This window comes from Malaclemys terrapin, chromosome 1 (genome assembly GCF_027887155.1).
Source record: "Malaclemys terrapin pileata isolate rMalTer1 chromosome 1, rMalTer1.hap1, whole genome shotgun sequence".
NCBI classification, from domain to species: Eukaryota; Metazoa; Chordata; order Testudines; family Emydidae; genus Malaclemys; species Malaclemys terrapin.
Genome location: NC_071505.1, coordinates 110,691,889 through 110,712,231, shown reverse-complemented (window position 1 = coordinate 110,712,231; position 20,343 = coordinate 110,691,889). Strand labels below are relative to the sequence as shown.

At 43.2% G+C, this 20,343-nt stretch overlaps 1 protein-coding gene across 1 annotated transcript in view; it reads left to right on the top strand.

The window, feature by feature from the left end:
* The window catches only part of CACNA2D4 (calcium voltage-gated channel auxiliary subunit alpha2delta 4), a 158,341-nt gene that overhangs the window by 27,310 nt on the left and 110,688 nt on the right, over positions 1-20,343 (top strand). The window contains exons 9-13 of the mRNA XM_054016077.1: positions 544-618; positions 1,686-1,775; positions 13,590-13,703; positions 15,256-15,334; positions 16,908-17,041. Coding sequence (XP_053872052.1) covers positions 544-618; positions 1,686-1,775; positions 13,590-13,703; positions 15,256-15,334; positions 16,908-17,041 — 492 coding nt within the window. The remainder of the gene's footprint in view (positions 1-543; positions 619-1,685; positions 1,776-13,589; positions 13,704-15,255; positions 15,335-16,907; positions 17,042-20,343) is intronic.

Here is a 20,343-nt window from a genome sequence, read left to right as displayed (position 1 = left end):
TATCTGTTTCGGTTGCTAAACTATTCCATTGATGGGAGCCATATAAGTACCTGGATGGATAGATGGAGAAGTGAGCAGTGTTGATTCAGGAACAGAGGGAAATCATACTAAGCTGGGAGGGTTTTATTTGTTAGTTTTTTAAAGAGATGTATATAATATATGTCCCCTTGTGTATTGTAATCTGAGAATTTAAGTGCTAATGTAAATTAGTCTTTTGCACAGATACTAGAGTGTGGAGAAGACTGCTGGAACTCTGTTAATAAAATAGCATTAACCCTGCACCTATGGGTGTGCCTGGATTTAATCTGCCAATATGCTACAATTTATTTAATGTATTATTTTAAAAGGCAGGATTTTAAAAAGTGTAATGTGTCTAGAGCACAAAATTGGCACAATAAAATTCTAAATAAAGAGCAAAATAAAACAGTGTAACTGTAAAATTTTTAGATGCTGTTTTTATCCCTATAAATGTCCTCTTACGAATCTTACTTTCAAGAGATTCCTTTTATCGCTAACCCTATTCTTTTACTTCTCTCTTTTCAGTACAATGATTATGTTCATTATGTTGAACCCTGTTTCAAGGGCATCCTGGTCCAAGCAGACAGAGATAACAGAGAGGTGAGTGCCAGACTCAGAGGTGTTGTTGGGACAGCTCTCTTATTGTAGTTGAGTTAGTGGGACTGTGATGCTTTGGTGGGAAACTCCAAGGACAGGAAGCAACTGATGTCCCAAAAACATGTGGATTTTTATTTCTGAGACCTAGAGCCAGATTCACGGTGACACACTATCTGCTCTGCATCTCGCTGGATATGCAAAGCGGCTGTAAACTCAGTGAAGCTGGCTGGTTAAACCAAGTTTACAACTGATTTGTGTCTCTGGAGCAGCACAAACTAGCCAGAGCATACCAGTCAATCTTTCCTGTCCTATCACAAGGAACAAAAGCACATAACTCTCAAGAGCACTCCGTGTGCCATTTCTAAAAGCTCAGACCTTCCATCCACATCCTTGGCCCTCAGAAAAGTGGGAATTCAGCCCTTTCCCAGTAAATGTCTGGTCACCAATGAACGCTGCAGTCTAGGTTCCCCCTTTCGTAGGGCACTTTTTCAGTGTGCTTTGCTGATAGCTGCTTTTCTAATCTGGGAGTGATGAGCAGCTGTAGCCCTAAGGTGGTCATTGTGCATCTGACTGCTGTAAGATGCACCTCCCTCCTGGCTGGGATGTATTTTTAGTTCTGATTATATCTCCCTTGTTTCTCTCGCTCTCAATCTTGTGGAGGTGGCTCATACTCACCTTGTCCTCATAGTCCACAGTTAACATTATCAGAATGTTTCTCTCCACATTTCTTACCAAACTCCCCTGTGTTTCACCCTCAGCAAAGGACAAATCTCCAAAGAGAGGCACTGCTATTTCTGGCAGTTATTTATGAACGTGCTGTGCAGCAGCTTATAGTATAGCACATATGTGAACGTGAGTGCCCCGTGATAGAACTGTTATTGGAGTAGCCTATTGACTTTCACATCTGTAGACGCTATAGTGGAAGCTTGCCCAGCCATCTAGAGTAGTCATGTGTCCTGAAATACAGGGTTTCTTTGGCCCTGTGTCACCCTTCTCTCCCCTGTCCTGAGAATTCTGCCTTCCTTCTGTCCGCATCTCATATCTGCCATGTGTTTCTCACTTCATGCTAGCACTTTAAGCAGTTGGTGGATGAGCTGCAGGCAAAAGGAGTGGGGACCGTCAACAAAGCCGTGCTGGAATCCTTCAAAATCCTGAGGGAGGTAAGAGCATTTTGTGTCAAGGGTGTTAAAGAGCATGCTCACTTCTCCCTGCTTCCCCACTCCCCCTTCTTCCGCGTGTCTCATGGCACTGTACAGCTGGCATCATGTCAGGGGGAATTCTCCTAGTGCAGTGAAATGAACGTTTTCTGACAGGGCCAAAAGTTGCTGATGAGCATCTTGGCTGTGATTGTGACATGGATGGTGATGGTGATGATGATGAACTTGGGCACTCTGACTTTAGGGAGCTGTTTGTTTATTAATTTATTTAAAATGCTCAAACCCGTTATTGCTCCCGATGAGGCTAGTAATAAAGGGGGCATTGCCATGCCAAAGGAAAGTGGGTAGCTGATGTGGCATAGAGCCAGTTGCTGTAAATAGTCACCTTTCCCCAGGGAAAAGTGACCCCATAGATCAGTGCCTTGAATCGTTCATAATTATGTCCCTCAGTGCTGATGTTAAATTCATTCTGTTTAATCAGAGCTTATTACTTCATATTTCAGTGCTGTGCCAATTCATCAGTGCCTGAAAATGAATGATTGATTGACTGCTAGCTAAGTGACAGGAGAAGGAAGAGGGGGGCAGACTGATACAGACTAACACAGCTACCACTCTAAAAGGGGGGACGGAGACAGCTTTTTAACAAAAAGGCTTAAAATAACATAATTAAACCGACTGTATTCACTGGGCCAAATTCAGTTACTTGGGTAAAAATCTCTGTGACTTAAATGGGAGCAGAGTTAGGCCAACACTAAGTGTTGTTGAAAATCTCATCCTTATTCTCTCCTCCTATTACATCTCATATTGTCTGGGAAACTAATAGGACGGAGTTCAGATCTCATGTACACCAGTGTTAATTAGGAGTAACTCTCCTGAAGTCAGTGGAGTTACACCCTTGAGAGCATGCTTCCAATCAGGCCTGTCGTGCTCTTGAGTCCATGACAGTATCAAACAGCATATAGAAGCTCACAGTGCTGATTGTGATACTGAGGGATACGCTGAAGAAGCTAGTAGTGATTGTGATTTCAATAGCTGTGAGCTGGTAGTGTTGCTAGCAAATATAATGATACTGGTGATATGATGATGCTGGTTGTAGTGACATAAAATGTCACTGCAGAGATGATAATATAAATGACAAGATGATAGCAATCATTCTGATAATGAAGGGTATTAGTGAGCAACGGCAAATGTCATTATGATTAAGGTATTAGATTGTTTTTACTTCTCGGTTTATTTTTGTGTTTAATTTCCCAAGGATCAACACAGTGATTCATATAGAAAATACCATATGTAAAATAAAACAGTGACAGTCATCCAAGGTGTTCCAATCACCTACTATGCCCAAGACAGTCATGCAAGATTTATTATGTTATGTGAGCAATTGGGACCTCAATAGTCATCACACAAAAGCATGACTCAGCTTTGTTCCTTAACGATTGCTGAAGGATATTAAAAAAAAAAAAAAAAAAAAAAAAGTACCAAGTCCCAGTGTAACCCACTCTCCTAAGTGCACCTGCAGCCCTAGAGTACTACTAAGGACACTGACACCCTTGATGCTAACAAGATGGTGTTATTGATAGTAAATATGGTGGTGAGGTTAGCTGTACCATGTGCTAGAGGTGTTGACATATTTGGCCTGATTTTCCACTCACACCAGTTTTGCACAATTGGCTATAGTGGAGATGTTCCTGATTTACTCTATAGTGAAAGTGTGATCAGAATTCTGCCCAGGGATGGTATTGTGGGTAATGGCAGGAGCTGAGATAATAGGGTGGTGGTATTAGCACTAATTGTGATTGGAGCTGATGTGTGAAAATGGTAATCTGGTGTTGTCATTCTGATGCTGATAATGAGATATCGGCAATTACAAGGTGATGCTTTATGGGAAGAGGATGATCTAAAGGATGAGGGAAGCAGTTGTGATTTAATGCTAAAATCATTCATTTGGAATACATCTTTAATGGTCACTTATCTAGTACATCCCTGTGTATGGTGACAAAATTACTCCTCACTAAAACCAGTCAGATCCTCTGCTGGAGTAAATTAGTGTATTGAAATTACTGATTCACAACAGCAGAGTATCTGGCTCCAAGTGTCTAGTGTAGCCCTGATTATCTATAATGATAATGATTACAAATTGCCAAGGGCGGTTTTGCTCCTTAGCACAATTGTTTTTAGAATTATAGGCCCAGGTTTTCCGGCCCACTAGAGATCCACTCAATGATGGACGAGGAGTCTGGGGTTGGAAAAAAGGTGGTATTTCGCCTTCTTTATATTCCCACAAATCTGGGGCAGCTAAGGGCTACTTTGGAAGAGCGTAGAACAGCTTCAGGAGAACAGTTAGCAGCTCTACACCTTTCTGGGATGTCCCCTCTTCAGGGGGAATCCTCAAGAAGTCAGTTACACCAGCTTGACAGCCTTGTACTGCCCGAGTGATACTAAGGGGCTGAAGAAAGACCCAGAATCTGGTCCATAGAGCTTTCGGTGGTATTTAAATTGTAATTCCAACTGTGTCCTAAGCTTCTGGGCCAAGATTTTCAAAACTGGTTGCTGATTTATGGTAGCCTCAATTTTTGGTGAGACCCTAGCCTCTGAAAATCGGACCCCTTTAAAGTGTCTCACATTGAGCACCCAGAAATTGAGGTTAGTCACTTATGACAGCCTTGGCCATTACTTCTTGCTGATTGAGAATAACTGATCCCTTGAAAAAGAATGGTCTAGTGCAGTGTTTTTCAAACTGGGGTCTGCAGACCCCTGGGGATCCGCGAGGGTACTCCAGGGGGTCTGCGGGCCCCACTGATCAACTCCTTCCCCTCCCTACCTCAAGTCCTCCCCCCTCCCTCCTAGCACCTCCTGCATGCCGGGCTGCAGGAGGCGCTGGGAGGGAGGGGGAAGAGCAGGGACGTGGTGCACTTGGGGGAAGGGGCAGAAAGAAGCAGGGTGGAGTGGGGGTGGGAGTGGAGCCTTGGGGGAAGGGGTGGAGTGGGAGAGCTTGGGGGGGCCGCAAAAATTTTTAAATCAAAATGGGGGTCCTCGTTGCTAAAATTTGAGACCTGCAGGTCTAGCGAGTAGAAAAGGGTAGCTGGGTGTCAGGTCTCCTTGGTTCTATTCCTAGCACTTTCACTGACTCTGTGTAACCTTGGACATATCATTTGAACGCTCCCTGCTTTGATTTACCCATATATAAATTGGGTACAATAATACTAATTTGCCTCACAGGGGTGATGTGAGGCTTACTTAATTAACATTTATCAAGTGTTTTGAAATCCTGGCATGTAAGGTGCTATGTAAGTGCCAGATAGTATTGCTTACCTGTGAGTAAACATTTATCTTGTCTCTCCTCAGCCTTCTGTTCTCTTCAGTGGGGTTGCCTTGCCCCATTCTCTTAATCTTTCCATACAGGACTTATTTTTCCAAACTTTTTATCCTGTCTGTTGCTCTCTTCTGAACTGGCTCCAGTTAGTCTGTCTTCTATGAAACATGGTGCTCTAAACTGGAAGAAGTGTTCTAGTTAAGGCCTACCAAGTGCCAAACAGAGCAGAATAATTACCTTGCATGTTTGACACATAATACTCCTTTTAACACATCCCAAGAGAGCAGTTACCTTTCTTTCAATAGTCTCACATTGTTAATTCATATTGAGTTGATCTGTCCCTGGGGTATACCTTCCTAGCTGGGATTCAGTCTTTGAGTTAACAGACTACAGATTCATTTTCTCTTGTTCCGTATTTGTGCTCATCACTGTTCCTTCCTATGTAAACCAATTTATATTTCTTTTCATATGAATCTCATGGGGTCACACATGTAGGGTATGTCTACATAGCAAAAGTAAATCCCCTGGTAGCAAGTCCCAGAGCCTGGGTCTAGAGACTCAGGCTTGCAGGGCTTGTGCTATGGTGCTAAAAATAGCTGTCAGAGTGGTAGCCATGTTAGTCTGTATCAGCAAAAACAATGAGGAGTCCTTGTGGCACCTTAGAAACTAACAAATTTATTTGGGCATAAGCTTTTGGGGGCTAAAACCCACTTCATCAGATGCATGGAGTGGAAAATACAGTAGGCAGGTATAAATACACAGCACATGAAAAGATGGGAGTTGCCTTACCAAGTGTGGGTGGGGGGGGTCAATGCTAACGAGCCAATGCTAACGAGCCAATTCAATTAAGGTGGAGAGGACTATTCTCAACAGTTGACAAGAAGGGGTGAATACCAAGGGAGGGAAAATCACTTTTGTAGTGCTAATGAGGCCAATGCAATCAAGGTGGCCCATTTCAAACAGTTGACAAGAAGGTGTGAGTATCAGCAGAGGGAAATTAGTTTTTGTAGTGACCCATCCACTCCCAGTCTTTATTCAGGCCTAATTTGATGGTGTCCAGTTTGCAAATTAATTCCAGTTCTGCAGTTTCTCATTGGAGTCTGTTTTTGAATTTTTGTTGTTGAAGAATTGCCACTTTTAAGTCTGTTATTGAGTGTCCAGGGAGATTGAAGTGTTCTCCTACTGGTTTTTGAACGTTATAATTCTTGATGTCAGATTTGTGTCCATTTATTCTTTTGCGTGGAGACCGTCCGGTTTGGCCAACGTACAAGGCGGAGGGGCATTGCTGGCACATGATGGCATATATCACATTGGTAGATGTGCGGTGAACGAGCCCCTGATGGTGTGGCTGATGTGATTAGATCCTATGATGGTGTCCCTTGAATAGATATGCGGACAGAGTTGGCAACGGGGTTTATTGCAGGGAATTGAATTAGCCTCCTTAGCACTGACCCCCCACTTGGTCAGGCAACTCCTATCTTTTCATGTGCTGTATATTTATATCTGCTTACTGTATTTTCCACTCTATTCATCTGATGAAGTGGGTTATAGCCCACGAAAGCTTATGCCCAAATAAATTTGTTAGTCTCTAAGGTGCCACAAGGACTCCTCATTGTTTTTACTGATACAGACTAACACGGCTACCCCTCTGAAACCTGTCAAAGGAAATAGGGATTAAAGAAGGTTGCTTTCCTGATCTTGGAAAAGACATAAGCTGCCCATGGAAAGCCCAGTATAAGCCTGAGTCAGTCTCTGCTCCTATTAGATCACACTCAGAACCTCCTCTCAACCTGACACCAACCCATTAAATGGGTACATGAACTCTGTCAGATTCTGAAGTAATATAAATGGTGGGGTGAGTTATATACATGTTGGGTGTAAGCTGGTCAAAAAAATGTGTGTGAGTGGCACCAAACTTGCATTTGATAATGTGTGTAGTTTACACAGATGTGGTGTTTTACAGGGAGCAAACACAGCTCCTGGTGTAGCTCTGAGGTCAAGGGGATTTGTGTCTCCTTATGCCAGAGCTGGGTGCAGAAGTGTCGAGCATGGCAAGTGTTAGTTAGTTAGTGGGGGAGGGGCTGCTGTACCTCATTACCTCCTGCTTCATGCCCCTTCTTTCCCATAGGGCCAGGGCCTCAACAGGTGTAAAATGGAGTGGCTCCACTGAATTCAATGAGGTTGTATTAACCTACACCTGCTAAGGATCTGACCCCTGTAATGCAAATTACCCTAATTGGGCCATACTCTTGGAAATCTGTTGCAACATCATGGCTTCAATTAGGAGACTCCTGCTTTACACAAGCATGAGAGAGCAGAATCAGGCACCTGTGGTCTCAAACCCAGGCCTATAGGGTTGCTAAGCAACAGCCTGACCCACTGTGCCACAGTACTGCAAGGTGAGATGAGGGAACTGTAGCTGATACCCCACCAGCAGAGGCTACCACCGCCAACTCAGTGAGGTCAGTTGGCTAGCAGCAGACTGATGATTGGGCTCTACTGGGTATAAAATTTCTTGTTCCTGTCCCACTACTTGTTTGAGCAGCTAGTTTTAGGCCTGTATCTGTCCAGGCCCCCTGAGACCAAGTCCTGGCCTCCTTGCTGGGTTCCTACTCCTTGTCCCTGGTTCCTGCTGCTTTGCTTTGTTCCCTGTTCCTGCTACCACACCTGCTTCCTAAATTAATGACTCTGGCTTGGCCCTTGGTGTGACTTCTGACTGTGACCCTAACTCCACTCACTGCTCTGAACACTAGGGAGCTTCAAGCACAGTGTTTACAAAGATGTTACGCTGGCTTTATACCAGTGTAAACTAAATCAGAATATCTTCCGCTGAATCCCAAATCAATGCATGTTACCTCTTCTTTGCAGTTTACACCACTGTTTATTTCATCACTGAATTTAACCCAGAAACTTTCCTGGGAGTTGCACCTGCATCTACAAGGTTGCAAACTTGCATTTGTCTGTATTTGGTCCTCTGTGTTCAGTTTTTCTAGCCAATTGTGTATCTATCATATTTCTCTATTTCAGCCACATTCTCTAGTTCAGTAGTTCTCAAACTTTTGTACTAGTGACCCCTTTCACACTGCAAGCCTCTGAGTGCGACCCCCCCCCCCCCTTATACATTAAAAACATTTTTAAATATATTTAACACCATTATAAATGCTGGATGCAAAGCGGGGTTTGGGGTAGAGGCTGACAGCTTGCGACCCCCCCACGTAATAACCTTGCGACCCTCTGCGGGGTCCCGACCCCCAGTTTGAAAACCCCTGCTCTAGTTAAATATCACATGGGAGGATGTTAAATAAGTTATTGAAGTAGAGGTATGCTGTGTCCATTGCATTTCATTCAGCCAGTAACCTATGATTTTTCTGATTATCTGTGTTTCCTCTGGGTGCTCACAAATTAACTGTATTATTAATTGTTCTAGTAACTTACCAAATATTGAAGCTCAACTTACTGATCAACTTTCCATCCTCCTTTGAAAACAAGTTTTTGTTCATTCTTTTGAGAACTCGTTTGTTCTTTGTTAGGTCTCAAAGATTGTTGTAGGTAGACCAGATGCACCTTATGCTAGTTCTTTCACCTCTCTAGCTTTAATTCCATTGGACATTGCTGATTTGAATATGTCCAGTTTATATAGTCTTTAACCTAACCCTTGTGATTCTACCTTGAAACTCTCCCTTTCTCTCTTACCTACTACTGCATTGTCTGTCCTGTCACTACTGTCCCTTTTAAGAGTGAAGCAAAGCAGTTATTAAGCATTCCAGCCTGATTCTTGTTCTCTCTTATTTGTTCTCCAGCCTTTATAAATTGTGGACCTATACTTTCCTTACTTGTTTTCGTGCTTCTTAGTATATGTATTTATAAAGTTTCTTGCTCTTTTTTACATCCTTTGCTAACAGTGCTTTATTTTGTGCCGTTGATTTTTGCAGGATATGTCTTCTTATACAAAGACACAATTGCCTGTTTTTTTCCATTTTCTTTATGTGGTCTTTTATTTGTCCTGCTTTTACCTTGCTTTTCCTTCTCTGCTCTGCTAGCTTCCAGCTCCCCTGAGTCCTTTAGTTTCGTTCCTCAGGAGACACCTCCTACTAAGGTCTTGGTCCTGAATGCCACAGATGCAAAGTGGTGCACTTACAAATGCAGAGTAAAAAATGTTGAGCAAAACAAGGAGTGCAGGGGAATCTGATCCTGAATAAATCAGAGTATGACTGTTACTCGTGGTAAGAAGCCTATGGCCAAAGAGGGAAACACATAGCTAAGTGCCTCATTTGCTTACACTTCAGCAAGCTTATATCTCTTCAAATATGCATATTCTGTGCCCTCCCCTGCCCGCACGCATGTGCGCGCGCGCACACACACACACACACACACACACACACACTTTTGGGCACCCTTATGGTTACACTCAAGGGTCTTGGGACTTACTTCCACTCAGTGCGGGGGATTGCACCTAGAACTTCACCTGAATGGTGCCTGCTCATAGCCTCTGCTCACTCACTACAACTAAGTAGTCCCCATAGCACATTGCAAAAAGACCTACAGGAGCAGGCCTTAACTGTTGGTTTTAAAATCTGCCTTTTACCTCCATTATTGTTATGCTGATGATTTCACCTTCCCCTGTTAATACTGTGCACTGTATCATTACAAGGTCTCTGGCTCCCACATTACATGCAATTTCCAGGTCTCTAATTCTTTCCTGTTGGTCATGATCAGATCTAAACTAAGCTATATTAAGTTGTCCCCTTAATAATTCAAGGAAATGTTGGATGATCTTGGTTTCACTGTATTAATGTAAGAGTTATCTAAGTAGTTAAAGTCCACCATTGCTTCTCATCTGGACACACTTGAAGTCTGTTCAAGGTGTAGCTCACCCATTCCTTCTTCTTAATACAATGGGACTCTATAGAAGACCTCAGTCTTGATTTCCCCTGTGTTCTAACATAACTCAATGACTTTTAACATTTTTATCTCTAACTTCCATCTGCACCTAGAAGCATCATCATTCCTGATGCATGGCTCCATTCCAGGCGTCCACCTTAAGCTTTGTTCCTGACAGGTATCTCTGATCCCTCCTGCCTTTAAGGAGTCTGACCATCATTCAGATGGAGATGCTTTTTCCGTGTTGGCCTGTGGGTGTGAAGCTCCAGACCCCTGGACACCCATCTCAATATCCACTTTCTCATTTTCAAGCAACACCTGAAAACCTTGGGCTCTGTGGGCTGTGTGGAGGGAGGCAGGGGAGTTGGCTATGCCCAGGGTATCCCCAACAGCAGAGTTACCAGTGGCCTATGTTCCTTTTGTGCTGCTTAGGTGATGCAAAAAGGGCAGAGCAGACCTAAGAATCTGACCCTTTATTTTTTTACCAGTGGTGTCTTTTTGACTCCAGTGAAAGTTTGTCTGAGTAACAACTTGTTTAAAAACTAAGCAAAGACCTCCACGTGTGGTCCAATAATAATAATAATTTTATATATAAACCATTCTTCTCACACCCGCTGAGACCTTTGGGGTTCTGCATACTGGATCACAGTAAATAAATATAATAACTACTTTATAAAAACCAAATAAATACCACATGAGTAAAGGGGTTTTTATATAGGTGGAGAGGAAAAGAGTTCTACACATGAAATTCTACGGTGGTCAAATAGAGGCTGTCCAATCCTCTCTCATCATGGTAGAATAACCAATACTTTGGTGGTATCGGGGTGCTGATGAGGGAGATGGAAGAGATGGTGGCTTTGGTGATGGTGTAAAATGGTGGTGATGTGATAGTAACAGTGGTTATGATGAAAGTAATAATGATGAGGTCAACGGCAGTAATGGCGCCATCACAGTGATGTTGGCACCGAGGAAAGCAATGTTGTGGAGGATGTTATTGAGGCAGATGATGTTGGTAGCGGTGACATGAGAGTGACGGTGTCAATGTTGACTACAGCAATGTGGAGCTGACACAAGAAATGTCCCACTTCTGGTGGTGGTGATAGGTGCAGTGGCATCATTATACTACCCAGGTTGGTAAAGATACTTTTCCATATGAATACAGAATGACCAAGGTTAGACATGGAAGGGATTTCAGAGGTTAAGCTCTAAGCAGTGCACAAGTACCAGTTTATACTCTGCACTCTCTCCCCATGCCCAATGGTCTATGTTGCTGATATTGCTCTTAATCTTTTTTCTTATGTCTAAGCTGAATTTGCCATTCTTTATTTTAAAGTCATTATTCTTGTGATACACCCTTAGTCAGCCTTAAATTAGTCTCCCACACATGCTCTATTTCATGCAGTTGCTTGCCTCTCATTTATCTTTACTACAGAGCTATCATGTCTTCCTTCCTTTACATTTTGATCTATGTGAGTTTGTGTAACCTTCCTCAGTGGACAGACCTTCCATTGCTCCAATCATAATAGTTTATAAGAGGAGGAGGTGCTCTTTGAAATCAAGAAGTTGCAGCCAAGAAGCTGTTCATTTTTACTTCTTGATGTAGGGAAAGCCTCTGCAGTTTGCTCTGGTTGCTGATAATCAACAGATTAAATTCAAGGTCTTGCTAGTACTAAATAAAATTATTAAGTTTTCTTGACTGGAGAAGTAGTTTGTTCTTTGTTCTCCATCCCAAGATTTCATCTGGGACCCCTTCTAGGAAGCTCCCTTCCTGAGGGCATTTGCCAAAATATTTCCTGTTCTTTTTGCAAAATATTTCTGTAGCTATATTAAGACTTAGTGTCACCTATACTCTTGCCCCACCTCCCAGCCCCATTAGTACACATTTCCTCTTTAGTCCTTAGGCTTCTTTGTTGTGTTCACCTACACCAGTTGGGAGAGGATACCTCTGCCCTTTGGACTGAGATTTCAGAGTGAAGTTAGAATCTCAGACATCATTTCCTGTTCGCTTACTCTCCTATGGGCTGGTCTACACACAGTTTTTGTACCACTCTAGCTGTATTTGTATAGTTAAAGTAATAAAACCTACCAGTGTAGACACCATCATACCAGTATAACTACATCCACCATCAGGGGATCGGTTTCTGTATCAGTTTCTAAACAGATGTAGTTACATTTGTACAAAACGGTGTGTGGACCAGCCTTTAGAGATTATGGGGTTTTGCTCTCTGTGGTGCAGCCTGAGAGAAATTAACCAAACCAGCCTAAGATGTTGTATTGAAAATAGAGAGAAAATTGTAGTAAATCAAAAAGAGCCAGTGTGAAGAATATATATCTAAATTTAAACTTCTCATAAAATACACCAGATGAGGTGCTCTCATCTCAGTCACAGAACAATTGAAGGAAATACTTTATATTCCTAGACAGCAATGTCCACTCCCCAAACTTCTTTTGTCAGAGGCCACCCGCCAGCAATTCATCCCCATTCCCTGTCTTCCTGCGTTTCTCCTTTTCGGATTTGTTTTCATTAGGAAAAAACGTGAGGTTAGGTGGGGGTTAGCGACACGTTTGCTAACCCTAACCTAACCTCGACCTCTTTCCTAATCTAGAGAAGCCTTGAGTCTCTCAGGACCTGTTTTTCAAGTTGTGGGTGTGGGTTGAGTGCTTTGATGGTTAAAAGGGTTTTTCAGAATTCCTTATTACATCCATGTCTCTTACAAAAGGTGCTTATCTTGTGCTTTTGGCTTATTATCACACTAGGTTGCCCCCTCACCAACAAAGTGGTGTATCCTAGGTCCATTCAGGATTGTATGCACCACCTACTTGTCTGTTCCACCCACAATTAGGCAGAGACACACAACAGTTTGTGTTCCCCATCCTCAGGTTGATGGTCTAGGGAGGGGAAGCAGGTCTTTTAGGGATGTTAGTTAAACCAGCTTTCAAAAGTTTATCTTCCTGGCTAAGCAGGCAGTTTCCCAGCCTGCTCTTTGGGGATACTCACTCCACACCTCTTTGTCTGCATTTAGAAATACAGCTTGTAGACTTTCTTAGCATAATTATACTCCATATTAAATATCACTTATTGACACATACCAGGTCCTCTGCCATGCTCAGGATACAGCCTTTCTATTTCCACCTGTGACCATTTTGTCCTCCTTTTTTCCCTTGGCAGAGTGACTGGCTGTGCCTGAGATATTGGGCTGGATTGTCCACTAGCTTGCGCCTTTTGTACTCAGTCAGAGCTATACAAAGTGAGTGCCAATGGCTACCAACTCAGGATGGTGGTGTTTTACACCCACTCCATGCCTGCGTACTACAAGTGTACATGGCAATGCACAGGGCAGTAGGCAATAAGGCTCATTGTGCCCAGCATTCTTTTTTTTTCATGTTATTTTAACTTTTGTAAAGCACCATATGATGATAGGCGCCGTGTAAATAAAAAATATACAGAGCAACCAAAGCTTAGTCTTCACTTAGGGAAAATGCTCTATGAAGTCATTGGGAGTTTTGCCTGGGTAAGAATTCAATAAGGAGCTCAGGATCTGGCCTGTTATAAATAAATGTACAGCAATAAGAATTATGGCAATGCTGAGGATACTAATGCTGCTGTTCCTCTCCATTTGTAGTTCAGAGAGGCTGGGCAAGGAGGCCTGTGTAACCAAGCCATCATGCTGATCACAGATGGAGCAGTGGAGGATTATGAATCTGTGTTTGAAAAGTACAACTGGCCTGATCGTAAGGTTTGTCTCAAAAGGGATGAATAAAGGAGGCGGGGGAGGGGAAGGAAAGTGACCATCCTGGCATGGAGTGAATAGAAAGCACCACATACCCAACTATGTGTACTCACATACCTATGCCTTCACACGCTCCCTACTGTAAATACAGCACAAAGCAGCTAGACAATAGGTTGGTGAGGGGATTATAAAGGTGCTGTGATTTTAAGGGGACACTGTCAGGTCAAGTTTGGCACAAAATGTGTGTGTGTGTTGGGCGGGGGGGAAGAGGTTTAAAAAACGGCTATTTCAAAAGCTGAGGACAATAGAAACATTCTTCTGGTTTACAAAAACAAAAAAAGCCACAGACCACCACCAACAAATAAAAACTCCACTAGCCTCCAGAATGAAACATGTTTTATTAAATAAATAAATAACTGAACATCTCTATGCAGTATTTACAATAGAACTGGGTGGAAAAGTTTGAGTTTTTCCTGTCCTGCAGAATTTTTTGAGATTTCAAGATATTGTCCTGTTATACACTGGGATGAATCCAAGACTTTTCCAAGAAAAAAAAAAAAGACAGACACCGACCCACCCCCAGAATAGCCAATAGTCTGCTGGTTAGGGCACTCTCCTGGGTGTCGGAGACCCAGGTTCGTAGTCCTTGCTCTGCCTGGTTCAGGTAGAGACTTGTACCTGGATATTCTAGAGAACCTGAGTAACCTTTCTTGAGGAAAGTTCATTGGAAATGGAACATTCCCATGAAAAGCTTCCATTTCAGCTAATAGGCATTTTCTGACAAAAATCTGTCTTGTCAAAAAATTCCCAACCAGCTCTATTTGCAACTCAGCCTTTACAGCCTGGAATCAGGACCTGGAACTGAAAAAGAATAAGAACTGATTCTAAACCAAAGTAACTCATTTGTATTCCTTGTCCAAGCTGAGGAAAATGCACAAGGGAAACAAACAGCAGAAAGAGCAAAAAGCAGATTTGACTTTTAATATTGTTTCATTTTAAATAAGCTAAATTGTTATTGATCACATGAATGAGAACACTCTGAAAACAGATGAATTTTAACCTGATAGTGTCCCGTTAATTGCTTTATGTGGTTAAATATTTCCATGGGTTAAGAATTTTTATGAGTGGTGAAGCTACCCGCATGTGGATCTGGCTGCTACTGTGAAATCAAACACAATGCTTGCTTCTGGCTTGTTAATCAAACCTCTCCACAGCTGTTCCCAAAACAAATCCATTGTGTACCACCAGCTCAGTGTTTAAAAGTTCTCATCTTCAAATGATCACACTCCGTGCCTCCATGTATTGCTACTTGGCTGGGTGGGTTAATTGTGATTGGTAACAAGGTCCTCATAGAACAAGAGAATCATATCAGTGTAAAGGCAAGGGCCCTATTTCTCCATTGTCCTTCAGCATAGTCATTTACACTTCTGCAACATGGGTGTTAAGCCACTACCATTCTGATTGGGTGGCATGTTACACCTCTTTGGACTGACTTGGCACTGTTGCAAATGGGAGATGATTTCTGCATAATTCTTACATCTGTATTCTTGTTGCACAGGTCCGGGTTTTCACTTATCTCATTGGAAGGGAAGTCACGTTTGCACAAAATGTGAAATGGATAGCTTGCAACAACAAAGGTGCCGTCTGTGAACAACTAGCCCACTATACACATCACATTCAGACTGCCATCACGCATTCTGGGACTGAGATCTCTTTAGAGCTCATACGCTAAAGTTTGCACCCAGTTAGCACTTGGATGGGAGACTTCTGAGGAAAACTCAGGTGCTGCAAAGAGTGCTATTGGTGGTTCACTGAGGCTACTCTTTGATCAGTACTAAATCGACTCCCTATCATGGTGTTAAGCGTGTCTGTGTCTGTCGCTGGACATGTTATCTTATGGCTGAGTGATAAAACTGCCGTCCTTTCTTTTAAAGATTTCATGGCCCTTTTCACAAGAGCAGAAGGTGAACCACAGAATCCTGGCCAAATGGCATTATGTATGTCTACCTAAAATTCTGCCATTGGTTCCTTTTGATCCCAGTATTCCTCACTTTCCCCACCTTAAAACTATGAGGTGCTGTTGCTGGCACAAAATGCTGCCACTTTGCACCCCAAAGCAGGGCTAAATGATTCTTTCACATATAAGCCAGTAAATGGTTTCCATATGCAGGTGCACAATGGGGTGGGATCCATGAGCAGGGTTTAGAGGAATAAACAATTTCATCTGTCTTTGTCTGCAAATTGTCTACAAACAAATTGTGAAATGCTTATATGTGTGTGGTGTTTAAAATGATTGTCAGTAAATAATTCTCTGTTCATGCATTGTGGTTCGTCTGAATTCAAGTTTTTATTGGTTGGTTTCACAAGTCACATGATATTGTTTCTGTTCCCTGGTTTGATGATTTATGTAACTAACTGACAAAAGTTTGGACTTTAATTCAAATATTCAAGTGTAAAATTTGCAGTGTGTCATTCATCCTGCTGTTGGTTAGTTATGTTGGTTAGTCCTGTAATTTAAAAGTGCTTTTGGTGAATATTTGAGCATTGAGTTAAAAGTTCACGTTTTGTGAGTATTCTCACTTGTCATACTCAGGACCAGCTCTAGCTTTTTTGCCGCCCCAGGCAAAAAAAAAAAAAAAAAAAAAGGGCGGTCGGACTGCTGAAGCAAAAAAACCAACCAAAAAACGGCAGCTGCAGGGAGCGCGTGGAGGGTGGTCAAAGCAGCTTGCAGGGGGGTGAAGGGCAGCACCCGCCCGCTCCCTCCACCTGTGGGCAGCCCTCCGGCCTTGGGGTGCCTCTCCCGGCGGAGCCCCTGGGGGCTGCAGGAGGTGCTGGCTCAGCCTCTCCTTTAAAGGCGGCTCGGCCGGGCCGGGCTCAGAGCGGCGCGGAGTGGCGCGTCCCGGGGAGCCCGGCGGCACAGTGAGTGGTGGGGATCGCTAGTTCGTGCCCTTGCAGGGCTGGGCTGGCTGCCCCAAAATTGGCCAGAATGCCGCCCCTTACAATGTGCCACCCCAGGCATGTGCTTTCTCGTCTGGTGCCTGGAGCCGGCTCTGGTCATACTTAAGCCCTCACTTATTCATAGAAAGCAAAGACCCGAGGGTCCCAAATAGGTTTGAATGGACACTTTTTGCTTTTTGAATTCAAATGAACACGCCTGAATAATTCAGGAGAGGACACTGGGAGAGTGACAGTTTCTGTTTCTCTGTTAAGGCTACTACACTCAGATCTCCACCCTGGCAGATGTTCAGGAGAATGTGATGGAATATCTGCATGTGCTCAGCCGTCCAATGGTCATCAACCATGATCATGACATCATATGGACTGAAGCCTACATGGACAGTGCGGTAAGGACGTTGAGTTAAGCTTCAATCAGCAGACAGTAAGGGCTAAGTGAAGGGGGGGGATCAGGGCTGTGACACTTGGATCTCTTGGAGGATCCCTCAGAAATATGAACATACTGTAAAACTGGGAGTCATCTGACTTGTAGAATTTACTGTGCTCTGCACCTGTTTAGACAGGCAGCATTTCTTTCCCCTCAATCCTGAAACTGAATCCTCCATGGAAAGTCTCAGGTCTCCTTGAGAGTATGCAGTGAGCCAGGAAACCAAGGCTAATCACAAATGCACAGCATGACCTAAGTAGTGTTTCTTTTCTCCATTAACTCAGGGTACTTTATAAAGGATTATTCACAGGACAGAGATTAGTTACAGCTCAGGATATGGGTCACGGAGATTCTCTTCCTCAGACAGCCTGGTGCGAGCTGTCACACAGGGAGATAGATCTCAGTTTGGGTGTCAAGCTTGTTCCTTTGCTCTCTGCACTAGCAAGATTTAGGATGATTACAGGGCAAGTGAGCTCAACTCTTGGGGTGAGGGAATACCTCGCAGCCAGTGTGAGGGAACTAAACGTAGGGTGCCCCACAACCTTCTACTCTCCTTTAGGGTCCTCCCATTGCTGCTGCAGGCTGGATTCTCTCACTGCTACCTCAACGTTTTTATGTGGCTGCTCCATTGTTTGGGGCCTACACTAGAGGTATGCTTGAGATGTTCTGGAAATAAGGATGCCACAGCAATGTGCCTTTGAGATCAAGAGAGAGTAAAAAGAGAGACTAAGAGGAGTGTGGTATGAAGGATCCCTTCTCCCACCCTTCCTCGAGCAAATAGAATTGTTTTCCTTGGTCATTTTCTTACCTGGTTTTTTTGCCTAGAGGAAAGAGCAGTCCAGTTCTGCTTTTGGTGATCCCAGCACCTTCATGCAGGAGATTCTGGGTTTGGTGTTTTCCTTCTCTAGGAGCACTCACCACAGAACAGGCTATAACAGGGGTTGACGACCTTTCAGAAGTGGTGTGCCGAGTCTTCATTTATTCATTCTAATTTAAGGTTTCGCGTGCCAGTAATACATTAACGTTTTTAAAAGGTCTGTTTCTATAAGTCTATAATATATAACTAAACTATTGTTGTATGTAAAATAAATAAGGTTTTTAAAATATTTAAGAAGCTTCATTTAAAATTAAATTAAAATGCAGAGCTCCCCGGACCGGTGGCCAGGACCCGGACAGTGAGAGTGCCACTGAAAATCAGCTCGCGTGCCGCCTTCGGCACGCGTACCATAGGTTGTCTACCCCTGGGCTATAACGTAGGAGTGACCATGCTTTCTCCAGATGCTTCCCAGCCACCAGGGGGCCTTGACCACTTTCAAGTGGAGTAGTTGCCCTTAGGAAGGAGCCAAATTATAGACTATGCTCTGACCCCCAAAGAGGTGTCAAAGAAGGGGAAGATGTTGAGAGGGTTCAGACAGTGCCTGAAGAAGTGTGATCCAGAGCATTAGAGCAAGAAATAGAGTTGTTTAAAAAGGGCGGATGAAGATATGATATTTAGTCCCCTCAATTCATTAGCCTCTGTCCACTGTAGCAGTGCTGGTTTTATTCCATTTTCAGGGCAGTAGGAAAAGAAAGGGAATAATCCCAAGTCACATGCAACCAAGTCAAAGAGCCTAATAGTAAATATGTCAAACTCCTGACATAACTAGCTAAACAATCACTGTGCCTTTTGATTAACCTCTTTGCCATAGGATGGTATAGAGCCTCTTTCCCATCAAAGGGGCATTACTACAGGTTTTAAGAATGTGCCGATTTAAATGGGGTCTATTTAAAAGGCATGGTGGTTAATGGGTGGCAGTTTGTCCTGAGAAGGATCAGGTCTCAAGAGAAAATGGTTGTCTGAGATTTATGGAACTGATTTGGAGTCAGGTGAGTGAGAAAGGAGAAAAGTTTATATGTTCCTTCATGGAAAAGTCCTTTAATAGGGATGAAACCAATAGGATTAGATAGAAATTATTCTAAAAACCTGTGGAATTTTAAATAGAATGATCTCCTTTCTATAGAATTTCTAGAACCAACCAGTGGAATATCTGTGCCTGCTCTAGAATTCTACAGGCTGGCTTAAAATTCTATAGAAGTGTGACTAATACTCATGTTAAATTTGATAGGACTCATCCAAAAGGAATGACATATACAGGTTTTGCACTGATTCATGCTTGTGAGACACCATTGGTTAAGCCCTGGGAAGGCTGGTCCTCACTTCTGTGCTGTGGTTGAACATGGAGGTATTCCTTGGGATGTACCTGCTCTCTGGGGGCAACAAAGGAAATGTGTTTTGCCAAGCATACTATGCACATGAGGTATTGGTGAGTCAGCTACTGAGTGTGCTGAGCAAAACCATCAATGGTGCTCCCTGCTACACAGCAAATTCTATATGTCCTGGCTCTGGTATTTTGTAACAAGAGCATGAAGTGATGTTTTGTCCACTGATGCTTTTCTTGTGTGTCTCATTTTTCTGGCTTGCATTTGTCTTCCTCTCCTGCTACTTCTCATGCTTTTCATTCATTCATGTATGCATTCGTTCATTCATTCATTTATCCATCCATGTCTCTTGCTAGCTGCCACAATCTGAGGAGGTAACCACCTGCGCTGTGTTCTGTGAGCGTGCCACTCCCATTGTGTCGGCTGGTGTGTGTGTGTCTGTGCTAGTTCATCTAGTCAATGCTGAACTGTACATCCAGGGAGGGGAGAAGGCGGGAGCACTGAGGAGGTGTGTCAGGAAGGAAATGGTAACACTGGATGTACTGAAGAGCTGTGCTGTTGGATGAGAGTAGGTAGGGAGTCCCTGTGCTGTACAGTAGTTTAGTCCATTGTATGTATTTTTACATATGTAGAGTGTGTCACTGTGAGATATGTGTGCTAGGTTAGCCCTAGCACTGCTGTGAATAAGAGCTATCCACCCAGATATGAGGGCAGCAACAGAATGTGCTCAGCTCAATAAGGCAGAATACCAGCTTCAACCCTTCATCAAGTTACTGTCTAGAATGGCTGGCTCCCTTTATGGTTCCCAGCATGCACAGAGAGAGGACACAGGACTTTGACCTTGCCAAAGGTGAGCTGCTTATCTGGCCAAATGAGAGATAGAAGGGACTTGCTTCCTGTGCCAAGGAAGGAGAGTCACTAGGTATATCTGAGACACTCCTGTGCACGTCTTTTGTGTATTTTATATGTTCCTCCTGTATTTTGTGTGTTCTTAGAATGTCTTTCTCACAGAGTATGGAGGGCTCTCTGACATCACATTGCATGTGTTTGTGCTGTGTCCTATAT